General features: G+C 43.4%; 1 protein-coding gene across 10 annotated transcripts in view; it reads right to left on the reverse strand.

Moving 5' to 3' along the window:
* Nucleotides 1-201: 201 nt before the first annotated feature.
* The window catches only part of RUBCNL (rubicon like autophagy enhancer), a 44,549-nt gene continuing 22,700 nt past the window's right edge, over nt 202-22,050 (reverse strand). For 5 of the 10 annotated variants that reach the window (XM_065533225.1, XM_045377467.2, XM_045377468.2 and 2 more), the window contains 11 exons: nt 19,386-19,484; nt 18,806-18,866; nt 17,717-17,849; nt 15,455-15,600; nt 13,721-13,785; nt 7,363-7,601; nt 6,532-6,593; nt 2,695-2,848; nt 1,990-2,080; nt 1,494-1,575; nt 202-746 (listed from right to left, as the gene is read on the reverse strand). In XM_065533225.1, the coding sequence (XP_065389297.1) occupies nt 674-746; nt 1,494-1,575; nt 1,990-2,080; nt 2,695-2,848; nt 6,532-6,593; nt 7,363-7,601; nt 13,721-13,785; nt 15,455-15,600; nt 17,717-17,849; nt 18,806-18,866; nt 19,386-19,484 (1,205 nt within the window). In that variant the 3' untranslated portion in view covers nt 202-673. The remainder of the gene's footprint in view (nt 747-1,493; nt 1,576-1,989; nt 2,081-2,694; nt 2,849-6,531; nt 6,594-7,362; nt 7,602-13,720; nt 13,786-15,454; nt 15,601-17,716; nt 17,850-18,805; nt 18,867-19,385; nt 19,485-22,050) is intronic. The other 5 variants (XM_074021991.1, XM_074021988.1, XM_074021990.1 and 2 more) reach the window with 1 other exon arrangement.

Below are 22,050 nucleotides of genomic sequence, written 5' to 3' on the forward strand. Positions count from 1 at the left end.
CAGCTGCTTCAAACTGCACTTCAACTGGATCTACACGCCCTGCTAAGCAACTCAAACTCATCATGAAATAAAGCTGCAGAAGAAATGTGTACTCTCTATTCAAACTCTGGAGTAAATAAAATGTGTATGATTGACACAATCACAAAATGGCATTTAAGTGGAAGTCTGTTTCTTGAAGAAATAAAAGCCAGGACAAACAGATTTGGGGTCATATTCTTGTTCACTGAAAGAACCAAGCAGTTTCATCAAACAAGCATTAGAGGGAGAGAAATTGAGTAATTCATCTTGTCAGTTACCATTCACATATGTACACACACACACACACACACACACACACTGGCTCAACATCAGTTAAACATCACTATTCAAATACAAAAGTATAAAAAAAACCTCTTTAAAAAACCAATAGCAGCCAAAACAGAACATTTGTAAACAAAACCACTATCAACCCTGTGCTTAATCACAGACTCTGCAATCTTTTGAAACATTAAGTATATGCAATAAAGAGAATATAGACCATCTTTTTCCTTAATATACAATACCAGATATCTAAAACAATGTCACCAATAATGGACACAAATCGATGTTATCATAAGGCAGGTTGAACAGTCTTTTTCACAATACTCAGGGGCATCATGTTGCTGCAGAGGCCACACTTTCCAGAAGTTTTCTCCTAGCTGTGATCCTCACACACCGGGGGCACTCGGAGGACTGGAAGCACTGTTTGTGAAAGCAAGCTCTGCACGCTGCAAGCAAGGAAGACAGCTGTTAGCAAACAGGCTATCTTGTTTTCTCACATTTCTGCAGACATTCATCTCCATCCTAGGGAGGGAGGGGGTCTGAATCCAGAACCCAGAGTCTCTAAAAAGAAACCAGCCAGGCTGAAACTCACATTTCAGCAGGTCACGTTTCAGCAGACCTGTTGGACTCTTCCAACCGGTCATGAACAGGAGGCTCAGAGAGCCTGACATAATGGACGCCGCAGCGCCCTCTGGATCTGCCCAAGCACCGAGGCAGGCCTTTCCCCAATTGCCAAGACAGCTGGTGGCTGATAACTATTGGCAAGCCACATTGTTTCTCTAGAAATGGCCCTACATCGAGAAAGCTGCTTTGTCCAAGCTCATGCCCCGTGCCTGGCACCAGCCTGCATTCAGTGACTGATCACTATGTAGTGAGAAGGCTGGCCCCAATTTGTCCCCAGTTTGGAACAATGCTGAAAGGCCACCAAACTCCAGAGCTGCCCGTGAGATGAGCTGAGGGCTCCACTGCAACCTCACCACTGTTCAACTTCTCCCTCTCCCAGTCTTGCTGCCTGCATGCCGCCACAGGTATTAAGTTGAGGAACATGAAACTTTTTCTGGCAAATCTCTGCCCCAGAGTCTCCTTGCTGGGGAGCCAGTCCTGCAACACTGCCTAAAGGGTTGGGGAGACAACACTGGAGTGGCCTGAGAGGAGGATGTGCCCCTATCAAGGGTGAAGGTAGAGTGCATTACCAGGATCTCTCCCATGAAACAGAGTTTACAGAACACGGGATTCTCTCGGGCACTAATACCGTAGAAGGGTCGGCAACCTTTTCTGTAAAGAGCCAGATAGCAAATGTTTTAGACCTTGTGGGTCACGTGGTCTCTACAATAGCTACTCAGCTCTGCCTCTGTGGTGCAAAAGCAGTCAGAGACGTCACCACTGGGCAAGACTGATCTAATTACAAGACAGAGAGGTGGGCATAGGCAACAAAGGGAACATTTCCTCTATCCAAACCTTTATCCTTTATCCCTGCCCCACCCAAATACTCCTCCTTCTGTGCCCAAAACTTCATTATCTCCAATCCAACACACAAGCACACACCAGCATGACTGTACTTTAAATAACTGTGCTTGAATTATTAAGCTATTATTCAGCTTAAGTTAATTTTGTGCTTAAGTTACTAAACTTAGTTTAGTTAATTAGTTAAGCTATTATTAAGCTTATGCTATTAAGTTATTAAGATACCTGAACATCTTCTACATGTTGCTGTCTGAAATGGGAAGATGACAGTCGTATTCTGGCAAAATTCACAAATAAAGCCCTTTCCTTGACACAGCTGTAAAAGAAGACATCAAAAAGTTACAACCTTCTCTTGATGGAGAAGCTGAGTTTTCACTATTACAGAACTTTATAAACATTAGTGTTTGAATGTCTATGATGCCAGCCTCTAGAAAGAAAAGGATGTTGTGTTTTGCAGCAACGAATGGATCAGAATCAAAAGAAAAAAGAAAAAAATACACGTTCATCCAATTCCACATCAAAGCAGTTTTAAAGTACCAGGGTAAGGGCCTAATTGTAAACATGCACTCTGCGATGATCTAATTTCATTTCTCATTGCTGCCCTACAGTTCTTCAATCCTTGGAGACACAGAGCTTCCCGTTCCATTGAATCCTGGTTCCACATGACTGTATTTGGTGCTTCAGGGCAGAGTGGGCCCTGAGCAGAACTGGGCACCTAGATGAAGTCCCTTGGTCCAGGCTTGCATCCCGGCTCTGCCACTTACCAGCAGGGCGATCTCAGCTGCTACTTCACGGCTCTGACCTCAGTTTTCTCATCTCTAACTAGGTCACTGGCACTTCCCTCAGGGTTTGTGAGAGTGAAATGAAGGGCGGAACAGCCAGCACATGCCCTGTGCGTCGGGAACGCATCTGCCCCGGGTGCACCCTCACCTCGCAGCCGGCCACGTGTGCAAGGGAAGCTTTCAGAATGTCCTTGAGTAAGGGTGCCAGCAGCCCTTTCTTGATCCTGACCAGGTCCTCAAGGGAGAACAGGTGGAGCTCATCAGTCAAGTGTCCCGGCACCTGCTCAAACTCCTTTAATGCACTGCCAGAGAGGAAACAAAGAGGAATTCAGAAACCCACCCACACAGAGACTGGGGAAGAATGAGGCCAGTTGTTTTCTCTTGGCACTCACGCTTAATTTTTTTTAACTCAATTTAAAAAACAAATAGCTCCAAGAACAACAGTGAGCCATGCTCGCCAGCATTCTACATTTTGCAAGTTTGCTTGGAAGCCAGGAAGTTAAAATTCCATGAAAGCTGATTTCAAGAAGCTGACTAAGCAGAGACACACATCTCTTACAGCCTGCCCAGGCACACATGGAGCAAAAGAAAACTGAGCATTAGTTTGTTAAGTCTTAAAGAAGGTGTACCTAGTACCCTTTGATTACCAAGTAATCAAAATTCCCACCTTATTTCTTCCAGCTACATTTCAAGTCTATCAGCCTTATGGTCTATCGGCTCAGCTGGGAGAATTCTCACTCACCCGGCAAGCCTGACTTCCAATGCACGAGTCAGGCACTGAGCTTAAGGCTCACGCAGCCAACGGCCAGTGGTCATGGTCCCTAGAGCATTCAAAACTTAATCTTCTCCAAAGCCAGCAGGTGTCGACCTGAATTCTCTAAATGGCTAGCAGAAGCACTATTCCCTGCACTTCCAAAACAGCCACGGCCTACACTGGACTTGGCATGCTACAATGCCAAATTCTCTTCAAGTCTCCACCCAGCCTGCGGTGCCCACTCCTGCGGCATCCTCTGCCTGGAGAATCCCCAATCCCTCTTCTTTGCTCCACCTTACTCTTAAGCTCAGCCTTTTTCTCCTGGAATCCTTGCTTGCTCTCTACCCCACCTCACTCCTGAGCTAAATGCTGCCTCTGTTTGTATCCTCACGGTGCGCTGACACATGTCTAGCACTCAGTCCAGCAATGATTGGTTTGTGCTGACCATCCCCCTGGACTTAACACAGATCTACCAATTTTTTTTATCTGAAGTCCAGAATGGATATTCAATAATTTTTGCACAAGGTAGGAAGTATAGGTATTGTTACATGTTGTGGATGAAAGAACTGAGGCCCTGAGACCAATGCCATGCCAAGGCCATGAAGCAAAGGCTCAAAACTAAATGACTATAGAACACATGCTCCTGGCCGGGCACGGTGGCTCAAGCCTGTAATTCCAGCAGTTTGGGAGGCTGAGACGGGCGGATCACAAGGTCAGGAGATCGAGACCATCCTGGCTAACACGGTGAAACCCCATCTCTATTAAAAAATACAAAAAAAAAAAACTAGCTGGGCGAGGTGGCAGGCGCCTGTAGTCCCAGCTACTCGGGAGGCTGAGGCAGGAGAATGGCGTGAACTCGGGAGGCGGAGCTTGCAGTGAGCTGAGATCCGGCCACTGCACTCCAGCCTGGGCAACAGAGCGAGACTCCGTCTCAAAAAAAAAAAAAAAAAAAAAGAATACATGCTCCTTCCCCCCAAATTTAATTAAAAAGCAATACATTATCATTAAAGATTAGAGACTGAAAAAACACTTTTAAGCTAAACCATTTATTTAAAAACTCTATGATTTCACCAACTACAATAAATAATCTTAACTCCCTTGAGTAACCTATGCTTTTTCCACTTAAAAATCTCTCTCTGAATGAATTCATGCCTAAATCTTTACTGGTTGCATAGTATTCTATTCTATGGACATGGTATTAATGTAGGTACTACCCCATTATGAACGCCAGTAGATTTTTAAAATAATTTCAACTATTATTTTAGATGTGGGGGTATGTGTGCAGGTTTGTTACATAGGCATACTGCATGACACTGAGGTTTGGAGTACCAATGATCCCATCATCCAGGGAGAGAGCATAATACCTCTTAATAGACTTTTAATACCTTTTCTTATTTAAAAACAAAACTAGTAGTTTCAGCACTTTGGGAGGCTGAGGCAGACAGTTCACCTGAGGTTGGGAGTTTAAGACCAGCCTGCCCAACATGGTGAAATCCTGTCTCTACTGAAAATACAAAAATTAGCCAGGTGTGATGGCACATGTCCGTAATCCCACCTACTTGGCAGGCTGAGGCACAAGAATGGCTTGAACCTGGGAGGCAGAGGTTGCAGTGAGCCAAGATTGTGCCAGTGCACGCTAGACTGGGCGACAGAGCGAGACTGTCTAAAAAAAACAAAAACAAACAAACAAAAAAACTATACTTTAAATCTCTGCCTATATCCATCAGTATGTCCTTAGGATAAACTTCTAAAAGTAGAATTTCTGAAGACCATGGTCCCACTTGGTTAGACACGCCTCTCTATAAGGGGTTTTAAAAGGCCTCTGGTATACTCATGGTCATATCCACCCTTATTCACAATAGCCGAGGAGAAGCAACCCTAGTTTCCATGGATGAATAGATGGATTAAAAAAATGTATATACATACAATGAAATATTACTCAACCTTAAGAAGGAGGGAAATTCTGACACGTTACAACATGAATGAACCTTGAGGACGTTATGCTAAGTCAAACAAACCAGTCACAAAAAGACACATACTGTAAGATTCCACTTATATAAGGCATGTGAGTGGGTAAAATCATGGAGACAGAAAGTAGAATAGTGGCTGCCAGGAGTTAGGCTAGGAGGAAGAGGGAATTGGGGAGTTGTTAAAAATGAGTTTTAGTTTTGCAAGATGAAAAAGAGTTTGGGGGCTGGATGGTGGTGATGATTGCATAAGGATGTTAATACTTTAAAGCCACCAAAGTATATGCTAAAAATGGTTAAGATGGTAAATTTTATATGTATTTACCACAATTTAATGATGACAATAATAATAATAAAAAGGTCACTGGCTAGAGTTGTTTCATCCTCCAGCTAAACCATTCTTAATGAGTTAAATTCTCCATTATATGGTTAGGCTGTGTCCCCACCCAAATCTCATTTTGAATTATAGCTCCCATTAATTCCCATGTGTCATGGAAGGAGCCCGGTGGGAGGTAACTGAATCATGAGGCACGTCTTTCCTGTGTTGTTCTCATGGTAGTGAATAAGTCTCACGATATCTGATTTTTCTTTTTTTTGTTTTGAGACGGAGTCTCGTTCTGTCTCTAGGCTGGAGTTCAGTGGTGTGATCTCGACTCACTGCAACCTCTGCCTCCCAGGTTCAAGCGATTTCTCCCACCTCAGTCTCCCGAGTAGCTGGGACTACAGGGGCATGGCACCACGCCTAGCTAATTTTTGTAATTTTAGTAGAGACGGGGTTTCACCATGTTGGCCAGGATGGTCTTGATCTCTTGACCCCGTGATCCACCCACCTCGGCCTCCCAAAGTGCTGGGATTACAGGTATGAGCCACCGTGCCCGACCTATCTGATGGCTTCATAACAGAGAGTTCCCCTGCAAATGCTCTCTCTTTGCCTGCCACCATGTAAGACGTGCTTTTGCTCCTCATTCACCTTCCACCATGATTGTGAGGCCTCCCCAGCTATGTGGAACTGTGAGTCAATTAATCCTCCTTCCTTTATAAATTACCCAGTCTCTGGTATGTCTTTATTAGCTACTTGAGAACAGACTAATGCTTTCCACCATTGGCTTAGTAATTCAAAGAGACGGCTGATTTCCCAAGGAAAGCCATGAGGTCATCACTGTGCTAAGAAGCCCTGTGTAATGGGGGAGCCAGATGCAGGAGGCACTAATAGGATTAGCAGATGAATGGAGGGAAAGCAGCCTGTCCCAGCTGAGAATAGTACCTGTCAGCAAACCTACAGGTCTTCAATAGCTTCTTGATATGGAAGAGCTGTTCCTGAATTTCCTAATGGGAGAAACCAAACACAAGGAAAGTTAAATGTAATAAATGACACAGGAAAAGTGCTAGTCAAATTTAAATATTTCTAACCTTGAAATGCTGCATTTGTATAAAACAAACCTTGAAAGCAAACAGCCTATACAGCAAGGCTTCATAACCGAGTCCACTGATCCACAGATTGTGTCCTGGATGGATCCAGGTTTTGTGGAACCTGAAACTTACAGAACTTTGGGGTCTTCTTCAAGAAAAACATAATACTAAGTATAAGATTCAGTGTGGGGTCCTGGAAAGAGCCTGTGCAGGAGAGGGGTTTCAAAGTGTAAGCTTCACTTTTTTTTTTTTTTTTTTTGAGACAGGGTCTTGCTCTGTCACCCAGGCTGGAGTGCAGTAGTGCAATCTCAGCTCACTGCAACCTCTGCCTCCTGGGTTCAAGTGATTCTCCTGCCTCAGCCTCCCTGAGTAGCTGGGATTACAGGCATGTGCTACTATACCCGACTAATTTTTTTTTTGTTTTTTTTGTATTTCTAGTAGAGATGGGATTTCACCATGTTGGCCAGGCTGGCCTCGAACTCCCGACCTCAGGCAATCCGCCCACTTTGGCCTCTCAAAGTGCCAGGATTACGGGCATGAGCCACCACACCCAGCCGCTTCACTCGCTTTATGATCCATTTGCCTTTTAGAGCATGTATCTGTGGGTTCCCTAAGCTAGTGTGATGTGCATTTCCTGCCACAGGACACTTCCAATGAGAGGGATGGGGTTGGGCCTGCGGCTCACCTTCATTCTGCCCAGCTCCTTGGCTTTCGCATACAGGCTTTGGCCAATGCTCAGCAAATTGAAAATGGGCTGGTTCCATATGCTGTCCAGCAGCCGTTTGGAGAAATTGCTGACGTAGTACTTCTTGAAGTCCCACATCATCAGGATTCGGGCAGGGATGCAGGACTCTGCATATGAGTGGCAGCAGTCACAGAAATACTTCCCTAGGTATTCGCAGTACCGGAGCCGCTTCACAAACTCTGCCAAGCATACCAGAGGGTGAGTGCTGCACCTGGTGCTGAAAACCTATCCTGGTCTACCCCCGACTTCCAATTCCTATGCAAGATGCAAAGACTCTGATGACGTGTTTCATGATGATAAAGCCATACTCAACCTCACGACAGCTGGGAAGGCTCTGGCAGAGACTCGGGGAATCAAATCACGGCCATTCATGAGCTCTGCTCTTGTGGAACAGATGTCGGAAAAACAAAACCTTCCCAAAATACTCCTGGATTTGGAAGATGGAAATTGCAAACTGCAGTGTAGCAAAAGGAACATTCATTTTAGGATCTGGAAATCTGGGTGGGAGTCCAGACTCCTCTCATGAGCAGGAAGACTGAAGGCGGGTTGTAATCTCTTTAGGCTAACTGTTCTGAGACCACAGAATGTGACTCAGAACTGGATTGAGTGATATTACACATATGAAAAGTGCTTTATAAATTGTGAAGCAGTATATATACAATGTTAGGAAGCAGCATCATAAAGATCCCTTGATAAATCAATGAGAAAAAAACACAAAAATGCACAAAGGATGGGAATAGGTAATTCATGGAAAGAAGAAATGCAGATAACTAACAGAGAAAAACAATCTCAGAAACAAAGAAATGCATATTTTAAAAGTGAGGCTGAGTACAGTGGCTTGTACCGGTAATCCCAGCACTTTGGGAGGCCAAGACGGGAGGATCACTTGAGCCCAGGAGTTCAAGACCAGCGTGGGCAACATAGTGGGACCCCATCTTCACACACACACACACACACACACACAAAATTAGCCAGGCAATGTGGTGTGTGCCTGTAGTCCTAGCTACTTGAGAGGCTAAGGCAGGAGGATCGCTTGAAGGTGGAGGCTACAGTAAGCCATCATCAAGCCACTGCATTCCAGCCTGGGCAACAGAGTAAGATCCTGTCACAAACTGATGACAAATAATAAAATGAAATTGAAATGAAATGAAAGAAAAGAAAAGTGAGATACTCTGTTTTGACTCAGCCTGTCATAAATTTAGAAGACCCAGAACTGGTGCAGTATCTAGAGGAGGGCACTTATGTCTAGCACTGATAGAACTAATTTATAGGAAGACATTTTTGTGATAGACTTCAATTCTTACATGTACAACAGTAATCCTGCTTCTGTGACTCCATCAGACAGAAGTGCTAACAGGTACACACAGTGACATAAAAAGATATTCATTACAGCACATTTATAATGGGGGTGGCAACCAAAATGTTCATCAAAAGGCAATTGATTAAGTGTGGTGCACTCAACGTGAAATGCCGTACAGCCCATAAAGTACATGGAAGAGGATGGGAAGTGGACATCCAGTTACAAGTAGGTACAATGTGATCTCAATTTTATTTAAGAACGTATATATAAACATAAACACATATGCACTGTCTAGATCTCCACCAAAAAGCCAACAGTGACTATTTCTGGAGGGAAGGGGAAAGAAGGAATTTTTGCTCTTTATACTTCTTTTTTTTTTTTTTTTTTTGAGAAGGAGTCTCGCTCTGTTGCCCAGGCTGGAGTGCAGTGGCATGATCTCGGTTCACTGCAACCTCTCCCTCCTGGGTTCAAGCGATTCTCCTGCCTCAGCCTCCCTAGTAGCTGGGACTACAGGGCGCGCCACCATGCCCAGCTAATTTTTGTATTTTCAGTAGAGATGGGGTTTCACCATGTTGGCCAGGCTGGTCTCAAACTCCTGACCTCAAGTGATCCGCCCGTCTTGGCCTCCTGAAGTGCTGGGATTACAGGTGTGAGCCACCACGCCCAGCGCACTTTTTAACCTACTAAAATAAACACTCACAGACCACTTTCTGAAATGTCTCTAATAAAATACACTAACAAACAAAAGGTATAGAAACGAATGTGACAAATACCTGTGCGCTCACCACCCAGCTTCAGAAAGAAAACAGGTCAGTTGAAGTCTCCTAAGTGCCCCTCCCTCAACACTAGGTTCTGACATGAACCAAGTTTGATATTTATCATTCATAGTTTCAGTCATGTATGTCTTTGTAATTGAAATATCATACAGCATAACACAAATCTTAGTTGCCATATATTGGGAGGATTAGTGAAATCATGAATGGGAAAGCAGTTGCTGTAGAACCCGTACACTGCAGATTCTGAAGATCATTTCCAAATAACAGCTTTAAAAATAAACAAGGCCTGGCCGGGCGTGGTGGCTCATGCCTGTAATCCCAGCACTTTGGGAGGCCAAGGCAGGTGGATCATCTGAGGTCGGAAATTCGAGACCAGCTTGACCAACATGGAGAAACCCCGTCTCTACTATAAATACAAAATTAGACTAGAGTGGTGGTGCATGCTTGTAATCCCTGCTACTTGGGAGGCTGAGGCAGGAGAATTGCTTGAACCCAGGAGGTGGAGGTTGCAGTGACCCGAGATTGTGCCATTGCACTCCAGCCTGGGTGGGCAACAAGAGTGAAACTCCATCTCAAAAAAATAAAAATTAAAAAAAAAAACAGGGCCTGGCTGGGAGTGACCAGAGAAAGGAATCTTACTGAATACTTACTCTGTGCCACAGATCTGTTAAATGTTTTATGTTTACTATGTCATTCTGTGCTCGAAAGTCTGTGAGAAGGGACAGTTATTTCCCCTATTTCATTGATGAAAGCACAAGACACTGAAGTTAGGCAACAGGTAGGGACACACGAACAGTATGTAGCCACGCAGGATTCCAACCCAAGCCCGGACTGCCAAAACTCCAGCCCACAGCCACCATGTCCCACTCCTCCTCTGCTGCATTCGATGGAGGGAAAGGGAGAGGGAGCTAATGCCTTTGCACACGCCCAAATTGTCCCTCAGACCCAGGTCACACTCAGTTGATGTTTACAAGCAAACAAATAGAGTTGTTTTTTGTTATTCATTATAGTTATGTTCTACAGAGTTGCCATGAACACTGAATTAGTCAATACTGAACCACTGCTCCTGGGGGAAATTCAGGGTTAGGCACCTGTGAGCTTCTGGTAGAAACAGTTTCATCTACTCCTCAACACACACTCAATATCCATTCACTCATTCATTAAACTTTATTGAATACATGCTGTTATACTATCAATACAGAATACACTAATGCCTATCTTTTTTAGTTTCCTAAGTCCTTTAACTAAAAGAGAACAATACAAAATGACCTAAACCAGTGGTTCTTGCCCAAGGGTGATTTTTGCTTCCCAAGGGACATTTGCAAATGTCTGAAGCCATTTTCAGTTGCCACTGGGAGCTGCTTCTGGCAGCTAATGATGCTGCTAAACATCCTATAGTGCACAGGACACCGCCCACGACAAAGTCCATGGTACTGAAGTTGAGAAATCCTGCTCTAAAACACAATTGTTCTCATTTTATGAAAAGTCAGCGCCAGGGGGTAAGGTGGAAGGGAAATATTCTACGACAGAGATGTCCACTATAACTTTCCATGAGGATGAAAATATTCTATATCTGTGCTGTCCAATACAGTAGCCATGAGTTACATGTGGCTATTGAGTACTTGAAATGTAGTTAGTGTGACTGAGGAACTGAATTCTTAATTTCAATTAATTTAAATTTAATTTTAAATAGCCACATGGGCTAGTGGCTACCATACTGCATAGTAGAACAAAGCTAACTAAAGAGAAACAATGACTAAATGTGATGTGTGAAACTTGATTGCAACCTAGATGGAAAAAATTGCCATAAATGATACCTTAAGAACAACAAGGACTAGGAAGTAGACAATATAGAGAATTGTTTTAATTTTTTTGGTATGATAACTTGTTTATTATCCTTATTGTTGGGCCATACTGAACTAGTAAAGGGTAAAATCTCATGTTCGGTGTGTGGAAATTGAGGGAGACTAAGGAAAACATGACAACTAAATTCAACATGGAATTCTGAATTGGATTCTGAAACAGATAAAGGATGTTGTTGAAAACCTGGTGAAATCTGAATAAAGCCTGGGGTTTCATTAATAGGACTGTACCCAATGCTAATTTCTCAGGTTGAATAATTATACTATGATTATGTAAGATGTTAGCAGTAGAGGAAGCTGGGTGAAGGGTGTACAGGAACTCTCTCTACTATTTTTGCAACTCTTCTCTAAGTCTAAAATTAACTCAAAGTCGAAAGTTAAAAAAAATTTATCCTAGAAGCTAGAGGAAGTTAACGGGAAAAGCCCAAAATTATTTCTATGCTGTCTGCAATCTGTGCTCTGCCTACCTCTGTGGCATGTTCTCTCCTCCTATTCTTACTCTCTGCTCACACAGGGTTTCTTTTACTTGCCACAGGCCCTTTGCACATGACAAACACCCCTACTTCTGTGGACAATCAGTTTCTGATGAAACCTTTTACTCCCAGCTTCTCAAGCTCAGACGAAGTTCCCCTGCTGTACATCCCACAGCACTCTTGACTCTTTCGTTACATATACTTACTTGGCTGATGTTGTATCTTCCCTAAAAGATAAGCAAGCTCTCTGGGGGCAAGGCCAACGTACAAAAGTGCAGGCACACACCTCCATACCTGAACAAGCTTAGGGAAGTAACAAAAAGTTGGTGGCATGATAGTCATATGCGTACAGTTTCTGACTCATGCATTAGGTATTTATGGAAGTGCCAGGACATAGTGGTTAACCAAAGAGACATGTTCCCCACTAGATGTGCTGGGAAAATGACTCATTCAAAGAAAATCAGCAACAATGGTGATGCCCGTCAGGCATTATCATCCAGTGTGGGAGAGGAAGCCTAGATCGATTCCTGCTTCCTATTTTTATCTCTTGAAGTAGGAGCTCCTCATAGTCTCTTTCCTTCAAATACTGACTATCAAAGGCTAAGGGAACTCATGCCACAAGGCTCCTCTTTCCAACCTTTTGCAGGTCAGACATACAGGTACCATCAGAGCAAAACAAGTGATTCCCAGTCTCAAGGGGTCAACTTGCATTTCTGACTGAGGAAAGCCTGAGCACTTTTTTTTTTTTTTTTTTTTTTGAGACAGAGTCTCACTTTGTCGCCCAGGCTGGAGTGCAATAGTGCGATCTTGACTCACTGCAACTTCTGCCTCCTGGGTTCAAGGAATTCTCCTGTCTCAGCCTCCCGAGTAGCTGGGATTACAGGTGACTGCCACCATGCCTGGCTATTTTTTTTTTTTTTTTTTTTTGTATTTTTAGTAGAGATGTGGTTTCACCATGTTGGCCAGGCTGGTCTCAAACTCCTGACCTCAGGTGATCTGCCCACCTCGGCCTCCCAAAGTGCTGGGATTACAGGTGGGAGACACCGTGCCTGGCCCAGGAAAGTCTAATCTTCTAGGCCTCAGTTGGCCCAGGAATGATCCTCTCAGGCTACCTCCTCAAATTCTCTCAGAGAAGTTTGGCTAGCTCCTTGGTAAGTCATACCTTTACTCAACACATATCTTTCGAGGACCTACTACATGCCAGGCACTCTTCTAGAAGCTGGGACTAAAGTAATAAATATAACAGACAATACATTTGGCCTCACAGAACTTACAATCTAGTGTTGAAGACAGATAATAAGAAGACATATTAGTAACATGTAAGAGACTATTTTAGAAAGACTGTGCTAAGAATAAAAAGAAGGAGCTTCTAAGAAAATATTATGCAAGAAAATAAAGAAAAAAAATAAGGATGGGTAATATAAAGTGTACATGGGATTGTTTGTGACCAGCAGTGGGGCAAGACAGGCATTTTAGATAGAGCAGCAAGGGAAGACCTCATGACTTTGGAGTGAAAATGTGAAAGAAGCAAAAGAATTAGTCATGGGGGTGTCTACGGGGAGAGTATTTGGGGGAGAGAAAACCACAAATGCAAATATGTCAGAAGTGAGCCTGGCATTTTCAAGGGGCAGCAGGAGGCCACGTGGTTGGAGCTTTTGCCCAACAGGGAGAGAACTAGGAGGCTGGTCCTGGTGTCCTCGGTCCTAGTTGGTCACACAGCCTTGTCAGTCATGATGGCCTCCTCATGAAACAGAGGGCAACTTCTGTGAAGTTATTATAAAAACTTCTCATCAAAGGCGTCTCTCACACAAGCAATGCACTGCCCTACTTTGCTATTCTTGACCTTGCCATCACAAAATAAGCAGGTGATCCATTATCCATACTTACTAGGCTCTATTGGAGTTCCACAGCCGGCACAGAAAAAATTCTGGGCTGCTACCACAAGGTCCCTCCTGAATACAAAAAATGATACTAGTTACATTTCAGAGGTCAATGGAATATTTTTCACTAATTAGAAAAGAAATTGCCATCGTGACACTTTTCTCAACTAAGGGCCTTAACTTTGTCACCTTTCATTTGGGAAAGAAATAGATTTATTAAATACAATTTCTAGTTGAAATCTCTGGGTCTTTTAAAACTACAACTAATTTTTATTTTTTTTTCCTGAGACAGGGTCTTGCTCTGTCACACAGGCTGGAGGGCACTGGCATGATCATAGTTCACTACTGCCTCAAACTCCTCGACTTGGCTCAAGTACTCCTCAGCCTCCTGTGTAGACAGCTAGGACTATAGGTACACGCCACCAACCCCAGCTAGCTTTTTTTTGGCTTTATTTATTTATTTATTTTTGTAGAGATAGGGTCTCTATATGTTGCCCACGCTGGTCTCGAACTCCTGGCCTCAAGTCATCCTCCTACTTCAGCCTCCCAAAGTACTGGAATTACAGGTATGAGCCACTGTGCCCATCCTTAAAGCTACATCTCTTTTTTTTTTTTTTTTTTTTTTCTGAGACGGAGTCTCGCTCTGTCGCCCAGGCTGGAGTGCAGTGGCCAGATCTCAGCTCACTGCAAGCTCCGCCTCCCGGGTTCACGCCATTCTCCTGCCTCAGCCTCCCGAGTAGCTGGGACTACAGGCGCCCACAACCGCGCCCGGCTAATTTTTTGTATTTTTAGTAGAGACGGGGTTTCACCGTGGTCTCGATCTCCTGACCTTGTGATCCGCCCGCCTCGGCCTCCCAAAGTGCTGGGATTACAGGCGTGAGCCACCGCACCCGGCCAAAGCTACATCTCTTTAAAAGCTTCTGCTAGGCCGGGCGCAGTGGCTCATGCCTGTAATCCCAGCACTTTGGGAGGCCAAGGCAGGCAGATCATGAGGTCAGGAGATCTAGACCATCCTGGCTAACACGGTGAAACTCCGTCTCTACTAAAAATACACAAAATTAGCCAGGCGTGCTGGTGGACGCCTGTGGTCCCAGCTACTTGGGAGGCCACTGCCTGGTCTCTGTAACATTTTTTAACTATAAGTGCTTTCCCTGAGATTAAATGTTCCTTTTTTAGAAGTTTATTCATTCATTTTTATTTCACACTGATTGTTCTGGAAGATAAAGAGGTCCAGTCTTTTAAAATTATCATAGGCTGGGCGAGGTGGCTCACACCTGTAATTCCAGCACTTTGGGAGGCTGAGGTGGGTGGATCACTTGAGCCCAGGAGTCCAACACCAGCCTGGGCAACATGGTGAAACCCCATCTCTAACTTTTTCAAAAAGGAAACAAATTTAAAAAAAATTATTGTATATAATTTTTAAGTTTTGATATTAGCCACTTTAAAAAATCTCCTTTAAGCCTATTTAATTGTGAGTTGCTATGTAATATTTACATTAGGCTTGCATAGTTGAATTCTCAACTTGTGAAAACTTATAGAGGCCCCAAAAGTCCATGGTAAACAAGAGGAAAAAAAAAAAACCTAACCCAGAAAATACAGCCAACTTCCCTTTCCCTAAAACAAATTTTCCTGTGTTCTTTAGCATATGTATTTTTTTCACCTACTGCCATAGAGCGTCAGGTGGGATCCGTTACAATGTGATTTAAATGGATTGGAGGCCCAAGCAGCAGCCCATACTTACTTGAGTGGTGGATGAATATTAAATATGATTTGAAATCTAGGAGGAGCCCAGTCTTCAGTCCCTCTGATCCTAGACTTAAATTTAATTTCCTGTACAACATTCATACTGGATTCAAAGTTTTCTCGGACACGCTCTTCATTTACAACCTGCATAAGACATAAAATGATTTAGGAACAACTTAAGCATATTTCAAAGAATTTAAATTAAAGGAACATCTAAATGTATTTCCAACAGTAAAATTTACCACGAAAAATTAATAGTGCTTTTAACTGAACTAAAGAGCCATACCAAGAGCCCTCCACATCTCTAAAGCCATCTGCAAAAGAATTGCTTTAAACACCACCCAGATGAGATCACTTTTCTTAGTATTTTTAGTTCATTTATTTCCAGACTTCAAATTTACTGTAAGTAGGTCATTTTGACCTGGAATGCATTTATGAATAGCAGAAGTCTTACCCCTCTTAGTCAACAGACTGACAAATGCTACCAATCAGAACCCCTATCATTATTAGTCTTCCCCAGAAACAGCTCTATTAAGACCATTCTCCTTGCTTATAAATGTTCAGTGCCTCCCCTCAAACCACTGGACCTTCCTACTGTCATTTAAAATCCAAACTTCTCAGCCGGTGCAGTGGCTCACGCCTGTAAGTCTACCACTTTGGGAGACCAAGATGGGCGGATCACTTGAGGTCAGGAGTTCGAGACCAGCCTGGCCAACACAGTGAAAACCCATCTCTACTAAAAATACAAAAGTTAGCCAGAAATTGCTTGAACCCTGGAGGTGGAGGTTGCAGTGAGCCGAGCTTGTGCCACTGCACTCCAGCCTGGGCAACAGAGTGAGACTCCACCTCAAAAAATTAATTAATTAATTAATTTAATTAAATCCAAACTTCTCAAATTAGCATTCTACCTCCTCCGCAATTTGGCTACCATCATTCAAACCTTATTTCCATAAAGAACAACCTCTCGCACACAAATAGTCACAAACGGGTATTATCCAACCGCGCCAAATCACTCTGCTCAAGAGCATAGCATGCCCCTCTGCTTTTGCTGCAGCTCCCCTTTGCCAAGAATGTCCTCCCCCAACCTTTCTACCTGCCACAGTTCTGGCCAGCCCAATACTTAGCTCAAGTTCTGAAATCTGCAATCAGCCTTCCTACGTTCCCCCAGTAAAATTAAACACGCCCTCCTCTGCACTTCGAGGGCATCTTCCCTACCCCTATTTTAGCCTTTGTCATAATATTCTCCACCCCGAGAAGGCTGGCTGCTCTCTGACAGCAGTGAGCAGTGTGTTCCATGAGGGAACCAACATGTACTTTCCAATGAGGCAGCCTGGTCATGACTCCTGCTTCACAGCTGACCAGCCCTGCTGGGAGACTGGGCCCAGCACTTAAAAATAAAAATAAGGACAGCCTCTACCTAATAGGATACTTATGAGGATTAAAATGTGGACTGCTGGCTGGGCATAGTGGCTCAGGCCTATAATCCTAGCTCTTTGAGAGGCCAAGGTGGGCAGATCACTTGAGGTAAGGTGTTGGAAACCAGCCTGGCCAGCATGGTGAAACCCTGTCTCTACTAAAAATACAAAAAGTTAGCTGGGCATGGTAGCAGGCACCTATAGTCCCAGCTACTTGGGAGGCTGAGGCAGGAAAATCGCTTGAACCCAGGAGGCGGAGGTTGCAGTGAGCTGAGATCATGCCACTGCACTCCAGCCTGAGTGACAGAGCAAGAATCCATCTCAAAAAAAATTATAAATAAAATAAAATAATGTGGACTGCTGAGCAGTCTCTGGTGCACAATAAGTACTCAATACATGCCAGTTTCCTCATTCATTTTGAGTCTCCCCTAATATCCAATGACCGTACAAGGAAACACAAATGTTTAAACTGAACAGGGCAGGCAAAATGAGGATTTAGGAACTTTCAATTCAAGGTCAATTTTTTTTTTTTCTTTTTTTTTTTTTTTTTGAGACGGAGTCTCGCTCTGTCGCCCAGGCTGGAGTGCAGTGGCGCGATCTCGGCTCACTGCAAGCTCCGCCTCCCGGGTTCACGCCATTCTCCTGCCTCAGCCTCCCGAGTAGCTGGGACTACAGGCGCCCACAACCGCGCCCGGCTAATTTTTTGTATTTTTAGTAGAGACGGGGTTTCACCGTGGTCTCGATCTCCTGACCTTGTGATCCGCCCGCCTCGGCCTCCCAAAGTGCTGGGATTACAGGCGTGAGCCACCGCGCCCGGCCCAAGGTCAATTTTTTTTGATACTTACTATTGAGCCAGCTGCACTCAGGGAACCTGCCAGCTGAGAGTTAACTAGTGACAGCATCCAGCACTTCCGGAACACACGGTACAGCTCTTTGGCTAATAGTTCAGCAGAATTGAACTCTGGCTCATAAGTGACACTGAAATGTAAGAGATGCAAAAACCAGGAAATTATATTCATGAGGAGTATGTTCAGGGTCTTCCTGAGGTTTTCAACTGTTCTTCCCAGCCCCCAAAACTCAGAAGAGGCTGTCATATGAGATGATGCATCAATCACTCACCAGGTATCTTACTCAACATAGCTCCTCCATGTTCAATAAATAAAGCATCTTTTATTTACTGAGGGCACTAAGACTTAGAGGTGTGGTGAAGGAGCACTGGTTTTAGAGTCAGAAGACCTGCATTTGAGCCCTGCTTCTACCTCACAGCCTTCGCGTCCTGAAGCACATCCTGTATGAGTCTCAATTTTTATGTCTATAAAATTAGGTTTAAAAATTCATAAATACATGGTCGGGTGTGGTGGCTCATGCCTGTAATCCCAGAACTTTGGGAGGCTGAGGCAGGCGGATCACCTGAGGTCAGGAGTTCAAGATGAGCCTGGTCAACATAGTGAAACCACGTCTCTACTAAAAATACAAAAAAAAAGTAACCAGGTGTGGTGACAGGCGTCTGTAATCCCAGCTATTCAGGAGGCTGAGGCAGGAGAATTGCCTGAATCCAGGAGGTGGAGGTTGCAGTGAGCCGAGATCAGGCCATTGCACTCTACCCTGGGTGACGAGAGCAAAACTCGGTCTCAAAAACAACAAGAACAAAAATCAGAAATATACACACACGTGCATATACAAAATTCGCCCAGCCTGTTTAACTGAAATGAGGATTAAATGAAAATGCATACAAAAGCCTTTTATATATTGTAAAACACTAGAGAAACTTCGGGGGTGATTGTTTCAATTCTAGGTGTTCATATCCTAGATTCGTGGGAACAAATTATTGGAAGTAGTTGAAGTAGGCCCAGAATGTCGGAGGCCTAGTGTTCACACTGCCTCAGAGGTGACAGCCCAAGGGTCTATGTGCACTGCGCACGGAAGACAGATACCTCTTAGAGGAGTTGCAGGCACAGCTACAGGTTTCTGTGATATCATTAAAATCTCCAAGCTCTGTGGGAAAATAAAAGAAAGAGTGGTGAGGTCGTTTAGTCTGTTTCATTTCATCGCAGTCCATTTTATAAGAATACTAAAATCACTCCCTGCATCTCAGAAAGAGCAAATTATTCAGCATCTCCATGTTTCAGGTTCTGAGAAATGGACAGAACAGATAATGAGAGTACAGATAATGATCAAAGATGGGATTTCATCTGAAATTTCGCCAAAATATAACTGAGAGGCCAAGGAGATATCAGACCACAATGAATATCTGCTTTTTCATTCAACTCTACAAGTGAGATGGAAGATTAGCTATCCAGACATTTGAAACAAGAACACCCATATATATATATAAATATATATAAATATATATATAAATATATAAATATATATATCAGGGACATAATCTGATTTTGGAAGAAGTTGATTCGAATGCCACTGTAGCATAGTATTGTGTGTGATGTATGTTAGTATGTGTATGCGGATGGGATTGGGGAGGCAGCCAGTCACATCCAAGCAGTTTCCAAATCTTACCTAAAATAACAAATTCATCAATGTCGCATTGGCAAATCTCTTTCACATCAGGGTAAGGACGTGTTTCAGTCACTGGGCTGACCTGTAACACAGCACAACCTAGACAAAGAAAGGAAGGAGGTTTTTACCAATAAGAAGAAAAACTGTGCAACCTGCAACACCCAACTAAATAGAAACTGGGAAATGAAGAGGGCTAAAAGTTTAAGAGAATTAAACACTTCAACTTAAAGAATTAAAAAATTAGGGAACTGTTTGTGTGTGCTTTTTGCATTCACTATGATTAAGTGCCTGTAATCCCAGCTACTCAGAAGCCTTTCATCACAAAGAAGCTATTTGCAGTACATCCAATGTTTTAAAATATTAAAACACTGAAAGCACCTAAACGTTTAATAATAGGAAATTGATTTTGCAAATCACACGATTAAATACTATCATTTAAAAATGTAAATCTGCCAGGGGCAGTGGCGTGTTCTTGTAGTCCCAGCTACTCAGGAAGCTGCGGTAGGAGAATCACTTGAGCCCAGGAGTTCAAGTCCAGCCTGGGCAACGTGGCAGAACACTGTCTCTACAAAAAATACAAAAAAATTAGCCCAGTGTGGTGGCCCGGCCTGTGCCTGTAGTCCCAGCTGCTCGAAAGACTGAGGTGGGAGAATCACTTGAGCCTGCAAGGCGGAGATTGCAGTGTGCTGAGATCATGCCACTGCAGTCCAGCCTAGGTGACAGAGTAAGACCCTGTCTCAAAAAAAAAAAAATGTGAAAACTAAAGCAACATGATTATTAATACTATTAGTATGAATAGCATTAATACTATTAATACTGATAATAGCATTAATAATCATTATATTATGATTAATTATATTGTTAATATAATTATATAATCATTGTAAATATAAATTTGTAAAACTGTCTTCATTTGAATAAACATAGGAGAGAAACACAGAAAAATGAATACAGTTGTTTAGGGAAATAGTCTAGCCCATAGTTTACATAGAAGTTATGTGGGCTGGGCATGGGGGCTCACGCCTGTAATTCCAGCACTTTGGGAGGCTGAGGCAGGTGGATCAATAATTTGCTCTTTCTGAGATGCAGAGAGTGATTTTAGTGTTCTTATAAAATGGACTGCGATGAAATGAAACAGACTAAACAACCTCACCACTCTTTCTTTTATTTTCCCACAGAGCTTGGAGATTTTAATGATATCACAGAAACCTGTAGCTGTGCCTGCAGGTTTCTTGAGACCAGCCTGGCCAACATGGTGAAATCCCGTCTGTACTAAAAATACAAAAAAAAAATTAGCCAGGCGTGTTTACAGGTACCTGTAGTCCCAGCTACTCAGAAGGCTGAGGCTGCAGAATCGCTTGAACCTGGGAGGCAGAGGTTGCAGTGAGCTGAGACTGCGCCACTGCATTCCAGCCTAGGCGACAGAGAGAGACTCCGTCTCAAAAAAAAAAAAAAAAAAAGAAGTTATATGAAGGGTTTTGCAGTAGGCTGGCTGACTTTAAGAACCCATTCTAGCTGGGTGACTATGGACAACCACTGCTTCCAGCTGCAGTTTCCTCATGGGCAGAATGGGGGTAAGAGTGCCCATCTGTGTTTTTCACTGTCTTTTGCCCATCACCCATAGTAACATACAATTCACATTGTGACTTAGTACAGACACAATAATATGTTTAACTGATTAAAAAAACAAAAAACTTTCGGGAAACATTGCTCACCCTCAGCAAGATGCACTCTGATACTTTCTACTCTTGTTTGTTTCTTTTTTAATGTTCTCAGGACCAACTGACAGTTTGAGTAATACCAACCCACCTCATGGAGGAACATCTATTGCCACAAATGTCACAAGAGAAATACTTAATACAAGATAAATATTTATATTTGGAGGATAGAAATGTTCTTAATTTTCATTTAACATATTCATATTTATTCACATTTTCTTAAAGTTTCAGCTACCATCAATTTCTACCCAACCACTATTTATAAAAATACCTATTTCAGACAAGGCATTATACTAAACACAAATACGAACAAGACAATTTCTCATCCATCTAAGAGTTTAAAATCTCACGAAGGGCTGGATGCGGTGGCTCGCGCCTGTAATCCCAGCACTTTGGGAGGCCGAGGCAAGTGGATCACCTGAGGTCAGGAGTTCGAGACCAGCCTGGCCAACATGGTGAAAGCTTGTCTCTACTAAAAATACAAAAATCAGCTGGGTGTGATGGTGTGTGCCTGTAATCCCAGCTATTTGGGGGGCTGAGGCAGAAGAATGGTTTGAATGTGGGAGGTGGAGGTTGCCATGAGCCAAGATCACACCACTCCACTCCAGCCTGGGCAACAGAGCAAGACTCCAACTCAAAAAAAGAAAAAAAATCCCATGAGGGAGCTGATATACTAACAGACCTAAACCACACACACACACACAACACAGTTGCATTGCATGGGCCTTGAGAAGTTCTGAGGCAGGGCTCTGCACTACACAAGTCCAGGGAAAGCCATGCATGCAGATGGCACTGGAGCATTCTGGAGCACAACCTGTGTTTCATTCCACATGGATGGTGCCCCTCCACTGGGATACAAACCAGGGAGCATGTCACAGTGACAGTGGCAGGAGATTGCTTCTGAAGGATGGGAAGGATGAAAGACCTGATGTGTGGTTACTGGGGGA

The sequence above is a fragment of the Macaca fascicularis genome, chromosome 17 (genome assembly GCF_037993035.2).
Source record: "Macaca fascicularis isolate 582-1 chromosome 17, T2T-MFA8v1.1".
Taxonomy (NCBI): Eukaryota; Metazoa; Chordata; class Mammalia; order Primates; family Cercopithecidae; genus Macaca; species Macaca fascicularis.